At 43.7% G+C, this 14,136-nt stretch overlaps 1 protein-coding gene across 1 annotated transcript in view; it reads right to left on the bottom strand.

Annotated features, from left to right (window-relative positions):
• The window catches only part of srcin1a (SRC kinase signaling inhibitor 1a), a 61,581-nt gene extending 58,806 nt beyond the window's left edge, over nt 1-2,775 (bottom strand). The window contains exon 1 of the mRNA XM_086176465.1: nt 2,593-2,775. Coding sequence (XP_086032591.1) covers nt 2,593-2,617 — 25 coding nt within the window. The 5' untranslated portion in view covers nt 2,618-2,775. The remainder of the gene's footprint in view (nt 1-2,592) is intronic.
• Nucleotides 2,776-14,136: the final 11,361 nt, after the last annotated feature.

Here is a 14,136-nt window from a genome sequence, read left to right as displayed (position 1 = left end):
AGTGCTGTCACTGGCACCTGACCTTTTATCTTTGAAGATCCAAAAATAAATGGATAAAGATAAAGTCTTACTTTTACACTATTAACTCCACACTGTGACTTCAACACTGCATATAGTTGCACTTATATTTAATGAGCAGGGGGGATTTGTGTTTTTATTAAATCTGTCTGTTAGAAGATTGGGAATTACAATTCATGCAAGTGTGCTAATGGAGGTAAAAGAAATCTTCAAGGAGATGCTGTTGCTACTGCAGATTCCAAATATAGTCTGAACACTTGTGGCGAGAACACAGGGATCTGAGCAAGAGGTTGATATTTCATGTCACATCACTGCGTGTGCACAATAAAAAGAAAATTCAGTGTATCAAAAGGAAACATCCTTTTGAGTCTAAAACAGAACCCCTCTGTCATCCTCTCCTCGTGTTGTTAATGTGTCACTTCACTTTATCCCACGGTTTTACATCAAACCCACTAAAAACTGCATCTTTCAGATTTAAATCCACCCTGTAATCAAACGTTGCAGAGCAAATACTTCACTTTATCCCAATCCTCATGACTCTTTACTCAAATATCGCGCAGTCCTCGCTTCTCTGTCCAACTAGCACTTCACAATCCGATCGTACAATGTCACCTTTCAGGCTTTCATTTTCAAATATTTCATGCCAGTTAAACCAAATTACTGTGCTAATGAAAAAAAAAAAATGACACTTAAAACAGGAATGAAGAATAGCCTCATTCACACATTTGTGTAAGAGAACGTGAGAGAATACATGTCTGATGTGTGACTCCAAAAATCAAGTGACTTCCGTAGTAGTCAGCATCAAACAAGACACGAGAAAAATCATTGCACACAAAATTCCAGCAAACTCTTTATCCCACATTGCGCTCACAATTCAGTCATGTTTAAAGGTCGAGCTCGGTCGCTACCAGAAAACCGAAAAACAATACTTCTCGAATTTTTCTAAACACCACAGGCTCGTGTCAATAACTTTTAAAAGCAATTCAATCAAGGAATCTATTTCAAATTAGAAATGAAATCAACCATGAACTATTTCAATCATGTCTGCGGCATCTGTCGTCTGGGTCACGGTCCGCTGCCGCGATAAGATTTAACAAGAGTTCTACACTAGTTTATCATTCAAATGTGATATTAAGAAATGTCAACACAAACACAAATGTCACACGTTCATGTTTGATCGTCTTCTCGCGCTTAAACCGTTTTAAAGACGGTGGAGATCAGGAGGAAATTAACGCTGTGAGACTCGGCCTCATTTTCATCTTTGACTGCAAGCTTGCTAGTGTGTCTTCAGTGGCCTGACTCTTTGAGCAGTGCACTCCCCTGGCATTGATCTTCAATTTACACTGAAACACAGACACACACACACACACACGCGCACACAGACACCCATACGAACAACCTGTTATACCCTGTTATCTGAACTAGGGGCTTGATGAATAAATAATGGTTTAAACTCTGGTGGTTCGCATGACTAATTAACAGGGAAAGGATTCTTGGAGAGAAGCAACAATACAAGAGAGCAGGAGGAGGCCGAGCGAAGGATCACTGCACAGGCTTCATACACACACGCACACGCACACACACACACGTACACACAAACACACACTGAAAATATGCAAGGCAGAGGCACCGGCACACACATCGCATTCACCCAGGAGTGCGTATATTAATCTGCAATTCAAAGTAAGGTGAAGGGAAAGACAATAGAGGAGAGATGAGGTTCTGGTCTCTATTGACTGTAAAACCCTGCAGGCTAACGAGAGGCCCAGAGGCACACATTACTGTCACTATGTTGGCATCTTAGTGCATTATTCTTCATCCAAGCTTACAACTAAGTAATATTCTGCGGGAGCGACTCCTCTGACCCCACGGCGCGCAGACACACACTCGTGATGCCCCAGATAGAATATGAAGAATAATCAGTCATGCTGACCCAACTGTTCGCATCAGATCCTTTAATTTGCCTCCTGAAATTATACACTGTCACCAAATACCAGGAACGACTCGGACGACGGAACGCCGATGTTGTCTGTAGGTCTTTCTTTTGTGACACTGATATCTCCTTGGAAACTGGAGAATTAAAGCCTCGAATGAAAGTCGGTTGTCACAAACACACGAAACGTGAATCACCCTGGCAGCCGAAGAAGCAACAGTGGATATCAAATCAACTGCAAGTGACTGACTACAAATAGCTTAAAAGTCTGGAAGGCTTCGGGGGCCAGCAATGAGTTAGTGAAGAACGCTCGTCATAAAGGAGAGAGTGGCGGCAGATGCGGCGGCTTGAGACCTGGAGGAGCCACTGAGCTCCACAGCCTTGAACATACAGGAGGCAGGCAGAAACAGACAGTGCCGCTACGTGACTCTCATGACAAGCACGGAGACACTATCGCACATCTACACTTTAAGAGAGACCCCTCGGAGCTGCGGGTTACCAAGATTAACAACACCGGCGTTCAAGCAAATGCACCGACTAAAAAGGACACCAAAAAACAAAGAGACGGAGAGAGGGAAGGAAACAATGACAATTGGGACCAAGAGGTAAAAATAGGAGGGGGTGCTGTTCCAAGCGCCCACCTGAGGGTTCGCCAGCATTCTCCATCCACGCTCCTTCCGGCCCACTTTCCCTTAATCTCTGTTTTCATCGAGATCGGTCCATATGCCTTCACCCGACTCGTCACTCGGTCCCGGCCATCGCCACCCCACAGGCATTCAATCTGAGGCGGAATAGTTTGCGGAAAACATATCAGAGGGTAAAGTGCGGCGGGACGTAAAGAGAGGAAAAGCTGAGAGACCCGGAAGAGCGAGAGAGGGAGAGAGAGAGGGAGAGAGAGCGAAGTGAGGCGGCCAGTTATGAGCATTCCCTCTTTTCAGTCTGTCTGATTGTGTGTCCCTGGCTGTCCATCTCACTCACCCATCTCTCTCTCTCTTTCTTTCTCCCCCATTCCATTCATTATGTCCCTCTGAGTGGTCGTGCCAACTTAGCAGGGCGGCCGGTGAAAAACATGGCTGACTGCGGCCCTGCAACACCTTGCAGTCTGGCCACCTCCGGCTGGCCACAGACTGTGGACCTGTGCAGACTTGTTGTTTGCTAGGAAGGACAGAAAGTGCATGTGCGTGCATGCGTATGTGTGTGTGTTTGTGTGTGTGTGTACATGTGTGTGTGTGATAGTCAGTCCTGTGAGGCTGCCAGAGCAGCAGATTACTGATGCTCCACTGGCACGTCCCACTTCATTCTTTTCTCTTGTCACCCCGGCAACACCTCCACTCCCTGCCTTTCCCTCCGCCTCTCGCTGTTGACGTAACCTGAGAAAGTCTTTCCTTTTAATTTCTCCCATCTCCAAAATCTATATCGGCAGAGCAAAGTAGCCCGAGGGAATACCCCAGACCCATCTCTCCATCTCAAACTGCTCTCGTAAAAAAGTCCATCAAAGCAACGTGTAGACACAAACAACCCCCAAGGTGCTTCCTCGCTCAGATAAAGATGCCTATCACATGGAAGGGAGGAGCGAGGAGTAGCGCGGTAATTAACACCAGTGGGCCCCGGTGTTCATGTTGGCGCGCTAAACCCACGGACCGACGGTGAGGGTTTAAACCAGGAGCTCCGCTCTGTTGTCCCAACAGATGGAGATGATTTTGTGAATTAACAAATAAGATTCATGTCCGGGGCCGCACCTGTAGGGCCCGGGTGAAAAGTCAGACAGAGTTCATGGCAGCTCAGAGCAGAAAGCAGCCAAGGACGACATAGATTTGCACTCTGCTCTTGTGCAAATTTATGGTAGGGTAACAAAAATCGTTCCACTGCGACTCTATGGCAATGTTGTTTCTCGCAATATCACCGGGGCTGAACAATGCAGTCTGAATCAATGCATATTCAGCGTATTTGATATTTCATAATTCTTCAATCTTGATAAATGTTCTGTGTGCAATGCGTTCCCATAATTAGTGTAACCGAACCATTTCGCCTTGTCATTACTTTCAGACATAATTCAGATAAATGCGAAATAGAGAATTAAACCAACTAATCAGCTATTTAATCAACTGACAGAGATGGGTATGGCTCTCTCTTCACCGGCATCATTCAGAGATTAACGTTAGAGGGTAGAGCCATAAACTCCTCAGCCACAGAAACCTTGGATGTAGAATCTGATGTCCCATCGGTGAGAAAGGCTGGCTGTGCAGAAATCACTTTTAAAGTTTTAAATGTTCAGAGGTCAGACCAATGCAAGCACAATCAACTTAAAAAAAAAATGAAACAGGTAGTGTAGATTTCCCCTCTGCAACTGACTCAAATGGAGAGAAAGTCAGAGAATCAATAGGCTTGCATGGAGAATCTCTGATGAGTGAACTGGAATTAAATTAAATCCTGAGGCCGGAGGAAAAATTCACACCTCTATGCAGGGCCACTGCCGGGGGTCACGCTCACTCTTGGTGGGGTTCAAGGAAAGATCACTGAAAGTGCCAACTCTCTCCACTCGGTTTAAGAAGTGCATGAGCGGCCGTTTGAGGTGCGCAAAGGAAATAAGAGAACCGTCGTTCTCCTAACTTTGGACAGGATTCTGTCTTGCTGCCTTGATCGGCCGATAGATTTATTCCATAATACTGCTTTTAACCCGGGGGTAAGAAAACAAAAAATTAATATTATAAAAATGTGTTGGAAACGTGGCGTGAAGAGCGCAAAAAATAAAATACCATTTTGTTCATCGTTATCTCCAGAGAGAGTGTCCTTGATAGCAGTCCAAATTGATTGTGAGTGAGATGGAAGCTAGACTGCAGAGCGGAGGGTGACGCCCGCAGACATCTCACCAGATGCACAGCTACACATGCTGAGTGACACGAGGCTAACAATGACCACATAGGGCTTTGCACCTGCTGAACACACAGGTCTGATCCTGACAGACTACGGAGAAGTGCACGCAAACATGCAATTCATTACAGCCTTTCCCTACTGCAAGCACTTTTGTGGTTGTGTGTTTCACTGTTTGCACTGCCTATAATTATGCACCACATGTTAAGCTAATACAGTAAGCAAACGCCTGGCAAGGACACGGTAACAACAAGTAAACAAAATGATGCATTATCTGCCTTTCAAGACAACCCTGTATGTGGCAAGTAATTTAGCTGCTATAAATAAATACAAATCGGATATTAATGACTCGGTGTTCTCTTTGACCTTTCAATTATTCGGATTTGTGTACTTTAATTGCATTAACGCTTCCGCGAGTTAAAATTCTAGTAGAGAAGTTATAAGGATGCAGGATGCAGATATGTTTTTGTGTGTTTGCATGCGTGCATGTGTGCATGTGTGCATGTGTGCATGTGTGCATGTGTGCGTGTGTGCGTGTGTGTATGGGTGTGGTAACAAACAGTTAGAAATGTATTTGTTCGGTTACCTCTAGTGAAAACCTGGGACGTGTAATCATGCACCATCAGCAAATAAATGATTTGGGCATTTCAAGCCATAATTGGTTATGGAACAAGAGTGCAATATATTGTCCATCTGCTTGGTTAGCATCCTGTCCTGATCTTTGCTGCAGCCAATCGGGAGAGCTCAACTTGCCCCTTATTTGCCCCTTCTTTCTATTCCCCATACTCTTCCCTTCCTCCGTTTTGCATATCTCTGGAGAGACCACTGCTCCTTCTTCCCCTTTATCTTTAGACTGAGGCATCTGGAGAACAGGCAATGTCTCCACCTCTCTCTATCACTTTCAATCACCCTGATGTTTATTTAGCTCTCCTCCATTTCTATCAGCATTCCACCTCTAGTCCTCCCTCCCTCTGTCCCAGCTGACTTCCTCTTTATGTCTCAACTCTTGAACAAAACCGTTGATCAGAGTCCTGCATCTTTCCATTTCCCCCTCAAATGTTTTTTTTTTTTGCCTCCATCTTGCGTCACACTCCTATTTCGTTATACTTCCTCTGAGCTTCGGGGTATTTTTTTTTTTCTCCCACAGGTGCTGTACCAATTTCTATCATGAGAATAGAGAATGCACAAAGGTGAAACATGTCCTTCCTTGAAAACAGATAAACACGTGCTATTCGGCAAGATTGCACCGTAGATACGGGTATCAAATTGCCATGCCATTGTTAGTGAAGCAGAGGCATCATACTAAACAGCACAATCATAATAATCAAAAAGCCATAACCATAAACACTAAGATTAGCATTTTAATGCTGTACATCCCTTACGGGCGGAACACACAGAGCAACCTGTAAACAACCGCACCTGCTAATAAATGACAGGAAAAAACGCAACCAAGAGCTACTTAAAGTTACAGGGTTACATTTAGAATTGTTGGAAATTAATTGGAAATTAACTTTACATGCCGTGTTACAAAGCTAATCTAAATTAACTTTAAATGCAAGGCTACAAAACTAATCCAAATTTAAATGCAACACCATCAAGGTAATCTGGTGAGCTAACTCACAGAGAAATAAAGCGATTCATTCAAATTAAGTACCATAAGAGTGGGAAGGACTGAGTTAAGAGCAGCTGGAAGCTGTAAAGATTGTTGCAGATTTCCTCATTTTGAAGAATCTACCATCATTATATCATCCCTCCCTCCGATGCAAAACCGTCGCAGGACTATGAAGCGGCGGGAACATAACCCCAGCCGCTTCGAAAATTGCAATATCATTTGAGTTCACGTTATATCCATTCCCCTCAGTCAGTTGAGTAGAAGTAATATTAATTAGAAAAAAAACAGATCTTCAGCATCCCGGACTGTATCTCCATCCCTTATCTATAATTCAAGAAACAAATTCATGGGTTTGAGGCACCGTGAGACGAGGTGAAACACTCTTGTGAAACATTACAGCCTTGCTAAATTACACTCCATTGTATTGTCATAAAAAAATGCGTGCACAACTTGTGTTCTGTTGATATGTCCCTCAGTGTTTGCACCCTATAGCATCACTCTATAGCAATAGCCATAAGTCAGAAGAATGAGTGCGTTTCATGTTCACAGGAGCTTGGCTTTTGATGTAATACCTCCTTGGAGGTGAGTGTGACTTTTTCCCTCTCGCACTTTTGGCGAGTGAGTGCAATCGCTGTCTAGCTATGGGCATCGGAGCGCGGGATCGGGCCTGATGCCTGGAATGGCTCCCACACTGCCGCTAATTAATGCCGCTTCGTTCTAGTCCAACAGCCTTTGCTACCGTCTTCCACTGAGCGTTCGCAAGGGGGGACCGAATGAAAAGCGGGGGTGGGGAGGGTTGCATTGACAGCACAGCAAAAACAAGCATGACCTTTCGCATGGGGTCTTATTTTGATGCACCTCGTAAACAGCCGTTTGCAAACCGAGATAGAGATAGCAGAGGGCGGTATCTCGGTGCGAGAGAGTTGCACAGGGAGATATACCTGTCTGTTATGCTACGCTTTTGGGCGCACAGGGCAGCTTCCATACCCCACAGATCCAAGCTTTGCTGGAGATAACGGGACGCCTAAAGAACGTGTTTAGCTGATAAGAATTGGTCTTGGAAAGCAGGGTCCCTGGCAAAATGGAGGAGAGCTGAATATGATGGAGGGGTGGAGGGGAGGGGGAATGTTTGACAGCGTGGTGAGAATGTAAGAATTGGATTTTTAGAGTCAGTGGCTGAGAGCTAATTATGATGCTACGAGTTATGGCGAGGCAGGCCTGTCCAGATTGCCTCAATTAAAGCACACTGGAGTATCATTTAGGTAATCTCTCTGACACCCCTTACCACGGATTCGAGTCACAGAGGAAGAGTAATTAAAAAGGCAACAAATGCATCCTAATGGCTTGTATTTTTTCGGTTTTATGTTAATTGGAACACAAACCACCATGTGCTACGTTAATGTAGCTCTGTTTAAAAAGTTAGATCTTATCGGTGTACCTGGGATTCAAAAAATGATCTAAAATGATAATAATGATTCCCTCTTCTGACCCTCAGCTGGAGTCTTCTCAGACATAAATTAGTCTACCAAATACCCACGTACATAAAAAAGCATATTGACTGGGGTTCGGCATTTTACTCCCTGACAGACAACAGTATCTAGTCACTGTATCTGTCCTCCTTCCCCCAGCCACTCTCAGAGGATCCCTTAGAAGAGGTGTTGACTGCACTGTGGCCCACAAAGCAATAATCAAATATTATGGCAGTGCTATAACTCAGTTTTATGTGATCAGTACCCAAACAATCCTGCTGCTGGCGCTTGTGACAAACAACCTAAAGTCAATCGTGGCATGAATGAGTCAGCCGTCCGGAGGGATCATGTTGAGACCGACTATTTAAACAATTTGTTTCTAAGCTTTTTCTCCTCGTGCCGAATTTGACAATCGACATCCATCACAGTGAGGAGTGAGTTTCTCATCCACCCAGGATGCGGGACAATGCAGCAAAACATCAACATCTTGATGATCATTCCCCCGGGAATCTAAAACAGACAGCGGAGCCGTGCTGAGATGTGAGCGAACGGAATAGAAACATTTTTAAAGCCCCAAGTGAAACACAGGGGTATCTGTTTACTCTGCTCTCACCGAGTAAAATTTCCACCACACCACTTCCTCTCACTTCAACCGAGCGCTACCATAATGGCACCGCAGCAAATGTGGGAAGCAGTTTGTACAAGCACCGTTAGAAAGTGCAATGCCATACTATATGTCTGTAGTTTTACAAGTCCATACTCAACATAGAATGAAGGAATGTATGATGTGCAATATTTATAGCTCACCTATATCCCTTTTCCCCAAATTCAGTGAAAAGAGACTTTTTAATTGGCTTATTTTGAAAACACTGGGTCTAATTAAAAAAAAAAGGAAAAAAAGACACTGATTCCCACAGATTGCACTGAGTGAAGTCCCACTTGCAATGTTGAAAATAGAAGTAGCTGCTGATTATGTAAAATACGTGGAGCGGAAAAAAGATAACAAGTAAAACAAAGTGTTGAATTAAACACACTGCAAATGGTTTTAGAACAGCTCTCTCCAGCCGGTGTTCAGCATTTAATGAAAGTCAAAATAAAAACTGTGAATTTATTTGTGAATAGAAATAAAGAACTAAAAATAGGCAGCATTCTGGAAAATAAAAAACCCTGCAATGCTCTGAACAAAAGGATTTCCAAATATAGATAGAGCTTTACATTAATCATACCGCAGTACTACGTCAGCAGCTTTGTGAAGCTGCCCTCTCAAGGTCTATCCATCAATCCTCTCTCCCTGATGGCCACACAGTTCAATGACAAGCGGGAAGGTAGTCTTCATCCTTCAAGACCACTGAGCGCTTGGATCGCCGATGCTCGTGCAGATAAAGCTATCATAAAAATCGTCTCAAACTGATTCTTCAGCTTTGACCGGGGGAAGCCTCCCGCTGCTGACGGGAGAACTGGGCTTATGAGATATTCAACTTTCAAGCAATGCATGTGGGAAGTGCAGCAGAAAATGTCATGATGCATTCAGCTTTTTTTTTTTTTTTTTAGATTTTGAACTACAAACGAAAGATAAAATGTGAAAATGTTTTTTCTGTGAGTTTCAGTGAGGTACAGTTAACAGATCATGAAGTATCACAGAGGACTGGAAGATACCCTCTCATATCACGCAGGTGTGAAGGAGCTTAAAAGGAAGTGGGCCCGCTCTGATGAATGGAAGCTGGACAGGACTCTGTGACATATCGATCCGCTATCGGGTGTATAATACCGCACTGTGGGCTCCATCATCGTCATGGCAACAATCTATCAGTTCCTCTTTCAGCTGTTAATTCATTACGCTCCAGATCTGCCCCTACATTATGGCAGCCATCACATACAGGAGAAGACCACTATATCAGGCCGCTGCCATGACAACAAGAATTTCAGCCGCTTGGCAGGGGTTAAGAGAGCACATCTCAAATCCACAGAAATGCCTTCAGTCGCTTCACCGTGCCGTCTGTCAAAAACCTCTCCTTCTTTATTAATATCCACCCGACTCCTGTCTTATGACAATATCAACTTCACCACATTCAGCTCCAGTTTAGCCCCACACCCTGAAACTGACGAGCCGTATTAGAGTATTAATATTTCTTGAGAGGCAAATTGTGAAGTGTGTCCTATTTAAGAGGCTTTGCAGCTTCAGCTAGCAGCTTTTTAACTGTTCTACTCAAATCTTATCAGTGCAAATCCAGACGTCCTTGGAAGACAAATTAAAAACAAGTTTGTGCTGACAAGAGGGCATCTGAGGAGTTTTGTACAGAAGAAGAAAAGTTGCTCTTCAGTCTTTGTCTACACCGCTGTTTACACGGTCTATCGCAGTTAATCTGTTTGTAGAGAAAGAGACTGTATCACAAATGAAACCACTAATTGACTATTAAATTGGCCGGAGTCTGAGGCATGTGTTTCAAGGAGCAAGTTAGAATATTAGCAGTAATGAGCTCAAATGTGAGCTGGATTGTGTATTTTAATCACAACGGTTTCAGCTTATGTACTCCACCTTATTGTAGAGAGGAGAGCAACCTGAGGGTCTTTCAGGAGTCCTTCACAAAATTAGATTTTGACCTAAAAAAAAAAACTCCAGTATTTACACCAATATTATTCATTAGGAAAGAAACTACTGTGATGGGAAATAACAATGGAAACGTCTGCTTTGGCTGTTTTTAAATCTATATCTCTATTAGCTGATATATACAGATATTTAACTATTATGTGTGTGTGTGTGTGTGTGTGTGTGTGTGTGTGTGTGTGTGTGTGTGTGTGTGTGTGTGTGTGTATATATCTATATCTATATAGATATATATAGATATAGATATAGATATATATATAGATATAGATATATATATAGATATATATATAGATAGATATAGATATATATATAGATACCTATCTATATATATATCTTCTTCTCTTTTTGGCTTTTCCCTTCAGGAGTCACCACAACAAATCAACCTTCTCCATCTAACCCTATTCTCTATATCCTCACCTCTCACACCAACTACATTCATATCCTCTTTCACTACGTCCATAAATCTTCTCCTTGGTCTTCCTCGAGACCTCCTGCCTGGCAACTCCAATTCCAGCATCCGTCTACCAATATATTCTCTATCCCTCCTCTGTACATGACCAAACCATCTCTGTCTGGCTTCTCTGACCTTCTCTCCAAAACATCTAACATGTGCCGTTCCTCTGATAGACTCATTCCTGATCCTATCCATCCGGGTCGCTCTCATAGAAAACCTTAGCATCTTCATCTCTGATGTGTGACCTTTCTGTGTGGAGTTTGCAGATTCTACCCATTTCTGCATGGGTTTCCTCCCACAGTCCAAAAACATGCAGCAGGTCAATTGGAAATAAATGGGAAAATTGCCACGAATGAGTGAGTGAGTTAGTGAGTGAATGGTCGTCTGTCTGTTTATGTAGCCCTGCGGTTGACTGGCGGCCAGTCCAGGGATGTACCCCGCCTCTCACCAAATGACAGCGGGGACAGGCTCTGGCATCCAGTGCGGGATAAGCAGCAGACGATGGATGGATGGATCGATATATAAAGGTGCCGTCTGTCTAATGACACTTCCACTTTTCTTTCCAATTGGCACAAAAAAAGGTTCACACAGTACAGAAAATATGTGAAAAATGTGAGGTGATTAAAAAGTGTCCTCAGTAATCACATAAACATCTTTTAGCCCATGAACTTAGAAGAGGCAGCAAAATGTGTCTCTTCAACAGTTGTCAGTGATCACTAATAATGGATGTTGACTTCCTTGCTATGTATGCAAAACAGTGCTGGTTAATTACTTGCTGTTGATTTTAACCTGCAACAGCATGTGTTTACAAGCAGAGAAACACGCGGGTATAACATTAACTTAAAATAAAAATGAAAAATAGGATTGTACAATGTTTATTTTCTGTAGTGGGGAGTGCTGAGCAAAACTGTGAATCAAATTCCACTGTTTTTAAAAGAGACAGGAGAGAGTGAGAGAGAAATGATGTCGCTTTTCAATCACTTTACACACAGCTTAAGCGCACGGACACATCCTTTGTGCCAAAAAAGCAAAGAAACAAAAAGAAAACTTCTCTTTCCTAACAGGTGGCACCAGAACATATAATTGTATGGACGTATGGATTTATTACTTTAAGCCTGACAGATCTAAGAAAGCCTTGCAGCTTAAACCTTAAACCCCGCTTCTAACCCAAACCTAGACCTGAAATCTTGCTAATAATTTGCATTCCATCACTTTAAATGCAGATGGTGAGTCCATGCAATTTGGAAGAAGCTTTCGGAATTTCAAACCGTCTTTTTGTTGTCCTAATAAAACCACAAGGATGTCATCCGGTCGGTCGGATTTCTTTTACAAGGGACTCACAGGAACTGCGGCGAGGGGGAAAGACAGGCTTTCTCAGACTCTCGCCTACTTCATCCCCTTAAAACCCAAATAAGGTTGCATAAAGTTCGATTGAGTTCGGGTAGTTTGCTGCCATCGTGGTCCTTTTGTCAGATTTAATAGGCTCTGGTCTTTAATCAGGTTTAATACACTTAATCCAAATGCTGCCATCTATCCTGGTTAATCCTTTTCTTTGGTGCTGAGATTTCTCATCTATCTCCATATACCTCATTGGTCTCTATGCTACTCTGGCGATCCCTGATTGGCTTCTTCAGTGGACTGAATATCATCCAGGAGATCTGTTTCCCAGTGCACTGCTGAGATGCTTTTGCTGTGGAGATGACAGTGCAGAGATTCATGTATGTGATTGGGGCTTTTTTTCAGGAATAAGGGAGAGCACAGACACAGCATGTCACAATGTACTTTTGTGCTTTTTTTGTGAGATGATAATCATCTCACTATTCAGATCAAAGCAAGCCTTGATATTCAATTTTTTTTTTTATTGACTGCATATCAGCATCGATGGCACGACAAATTAAGGAGGATGCCATGGGAATAGAGGTGAGAACGAAAATTCAACACAGACAATGAGAAGAAAATCAAAAGGGTGATTTGTAATAGTGGGAAAAGACAAATTTGGGAGGGGAACTAAGAAAGATGATCTGAATGGTGATTGGAATGAACTGGAGCAAAGGGAGAGGCATGGGTGGGTCTCGATGTGACCCTGTCATCAGTTGACAGTCTTGAAATACAGTGGGGGCCGCGCCCTTGTCATCTCAACAGCATGCTGATGACAGAACGAGTAGTGAACCACGGCAGTATTCGAAGATGAGGGTATCTGAGTGTAAATCCAAGCAAATGAGAGACCTCACTCACTGGACCCTAAAACAACCCGGCTCCAAGAATCCAGGCATTATAGACTTATCACCTTGCCAACTGCCCGGGCCTTGCGCCGTGTCTTACTCAGTGTATGCACCTATTACTTTAATATCAGGGGTGACGGAAGAGTGAGAGTGTGTCAAAAGGAGGGACGGGCGCCCATGGGAAAAGTGTTCAATCCTGTCGCCCTGCAGGGATGAGAACAGAGGAAAGCACTCTGGCCGCTTCCTTACCCCTCATTGCCACCCTCCCAGGACTTTCCATCTCTCGGCCCTTGCCTTTCTTGTGTCTGAGTGGTGATAATGGCAGCCTGTCCGTCACGCACGGTCTGACCCAGATTCACCAGTTGAAGGGAAGCAAGGGCGGTGGGATGACGGGATGATGGGAGTATCTCAGCCATTCACCCATGGGACCGACCCTCCCTCGTCAGAACTACTTGCATCCCAGATGAGGATGAACTGGGTAGAGTCAAGCCAAGGGCGAAGGCTAGCTGGGCCCTTAAAGACAGCTCTACTGCAGGGAAAAAAAAAAGGCTGACTGTAGTGCGATCAAACCAGCAGAAAGCAGCTCATTAGGCTAAGCTACGATAGGGTGCTGATTTATTCATGGCCAGCTCCATGGAATAAAGGCCACTGAGACTCAGCTAACTTGCTTACTGGTGTGTTCCAAGCCAAACTACTGACCTTTTCGGTCCTAATTCTAATCTGATCCAGGATCAAATATGCCAACATTTATGCCAATCAGAGAGAACGCACCCCCCCTCCTCCCCTCCAGCCCTGCCCGTACCAACAGAATGACAGCTACTGAAGAGATAAGAAAAAGAAGAAAGAGCAGCGTGAAGACACGGTGTGAATAAAGTAGATGGGCAGGGGTAGGTGTGAGACACTGGGAGGGCGCAAGTGACTGCACTGCACAAGGTTGGATGGAAGTTGAGAA

Source organism: Fistularia commersonii, chromosome 28 (assembly GCF_037954325.1).
Source record: "Fistularia commersonii isolate RoL2024-O1a breed Wild chromosome 28, RoL_Fcom_v1.0, whole genome shotgun sequence".
NCBI lineage: Eukaryota > Metazoa > Chordata > Actinopteri > Syngnathiformes > Fistulariidae > Fistularia > Fistularia commersonii.
Note: the sequence above shows the minus strand (reverse complement) of the source record. Positions and strands in the feature narration are given on the sequence as shown.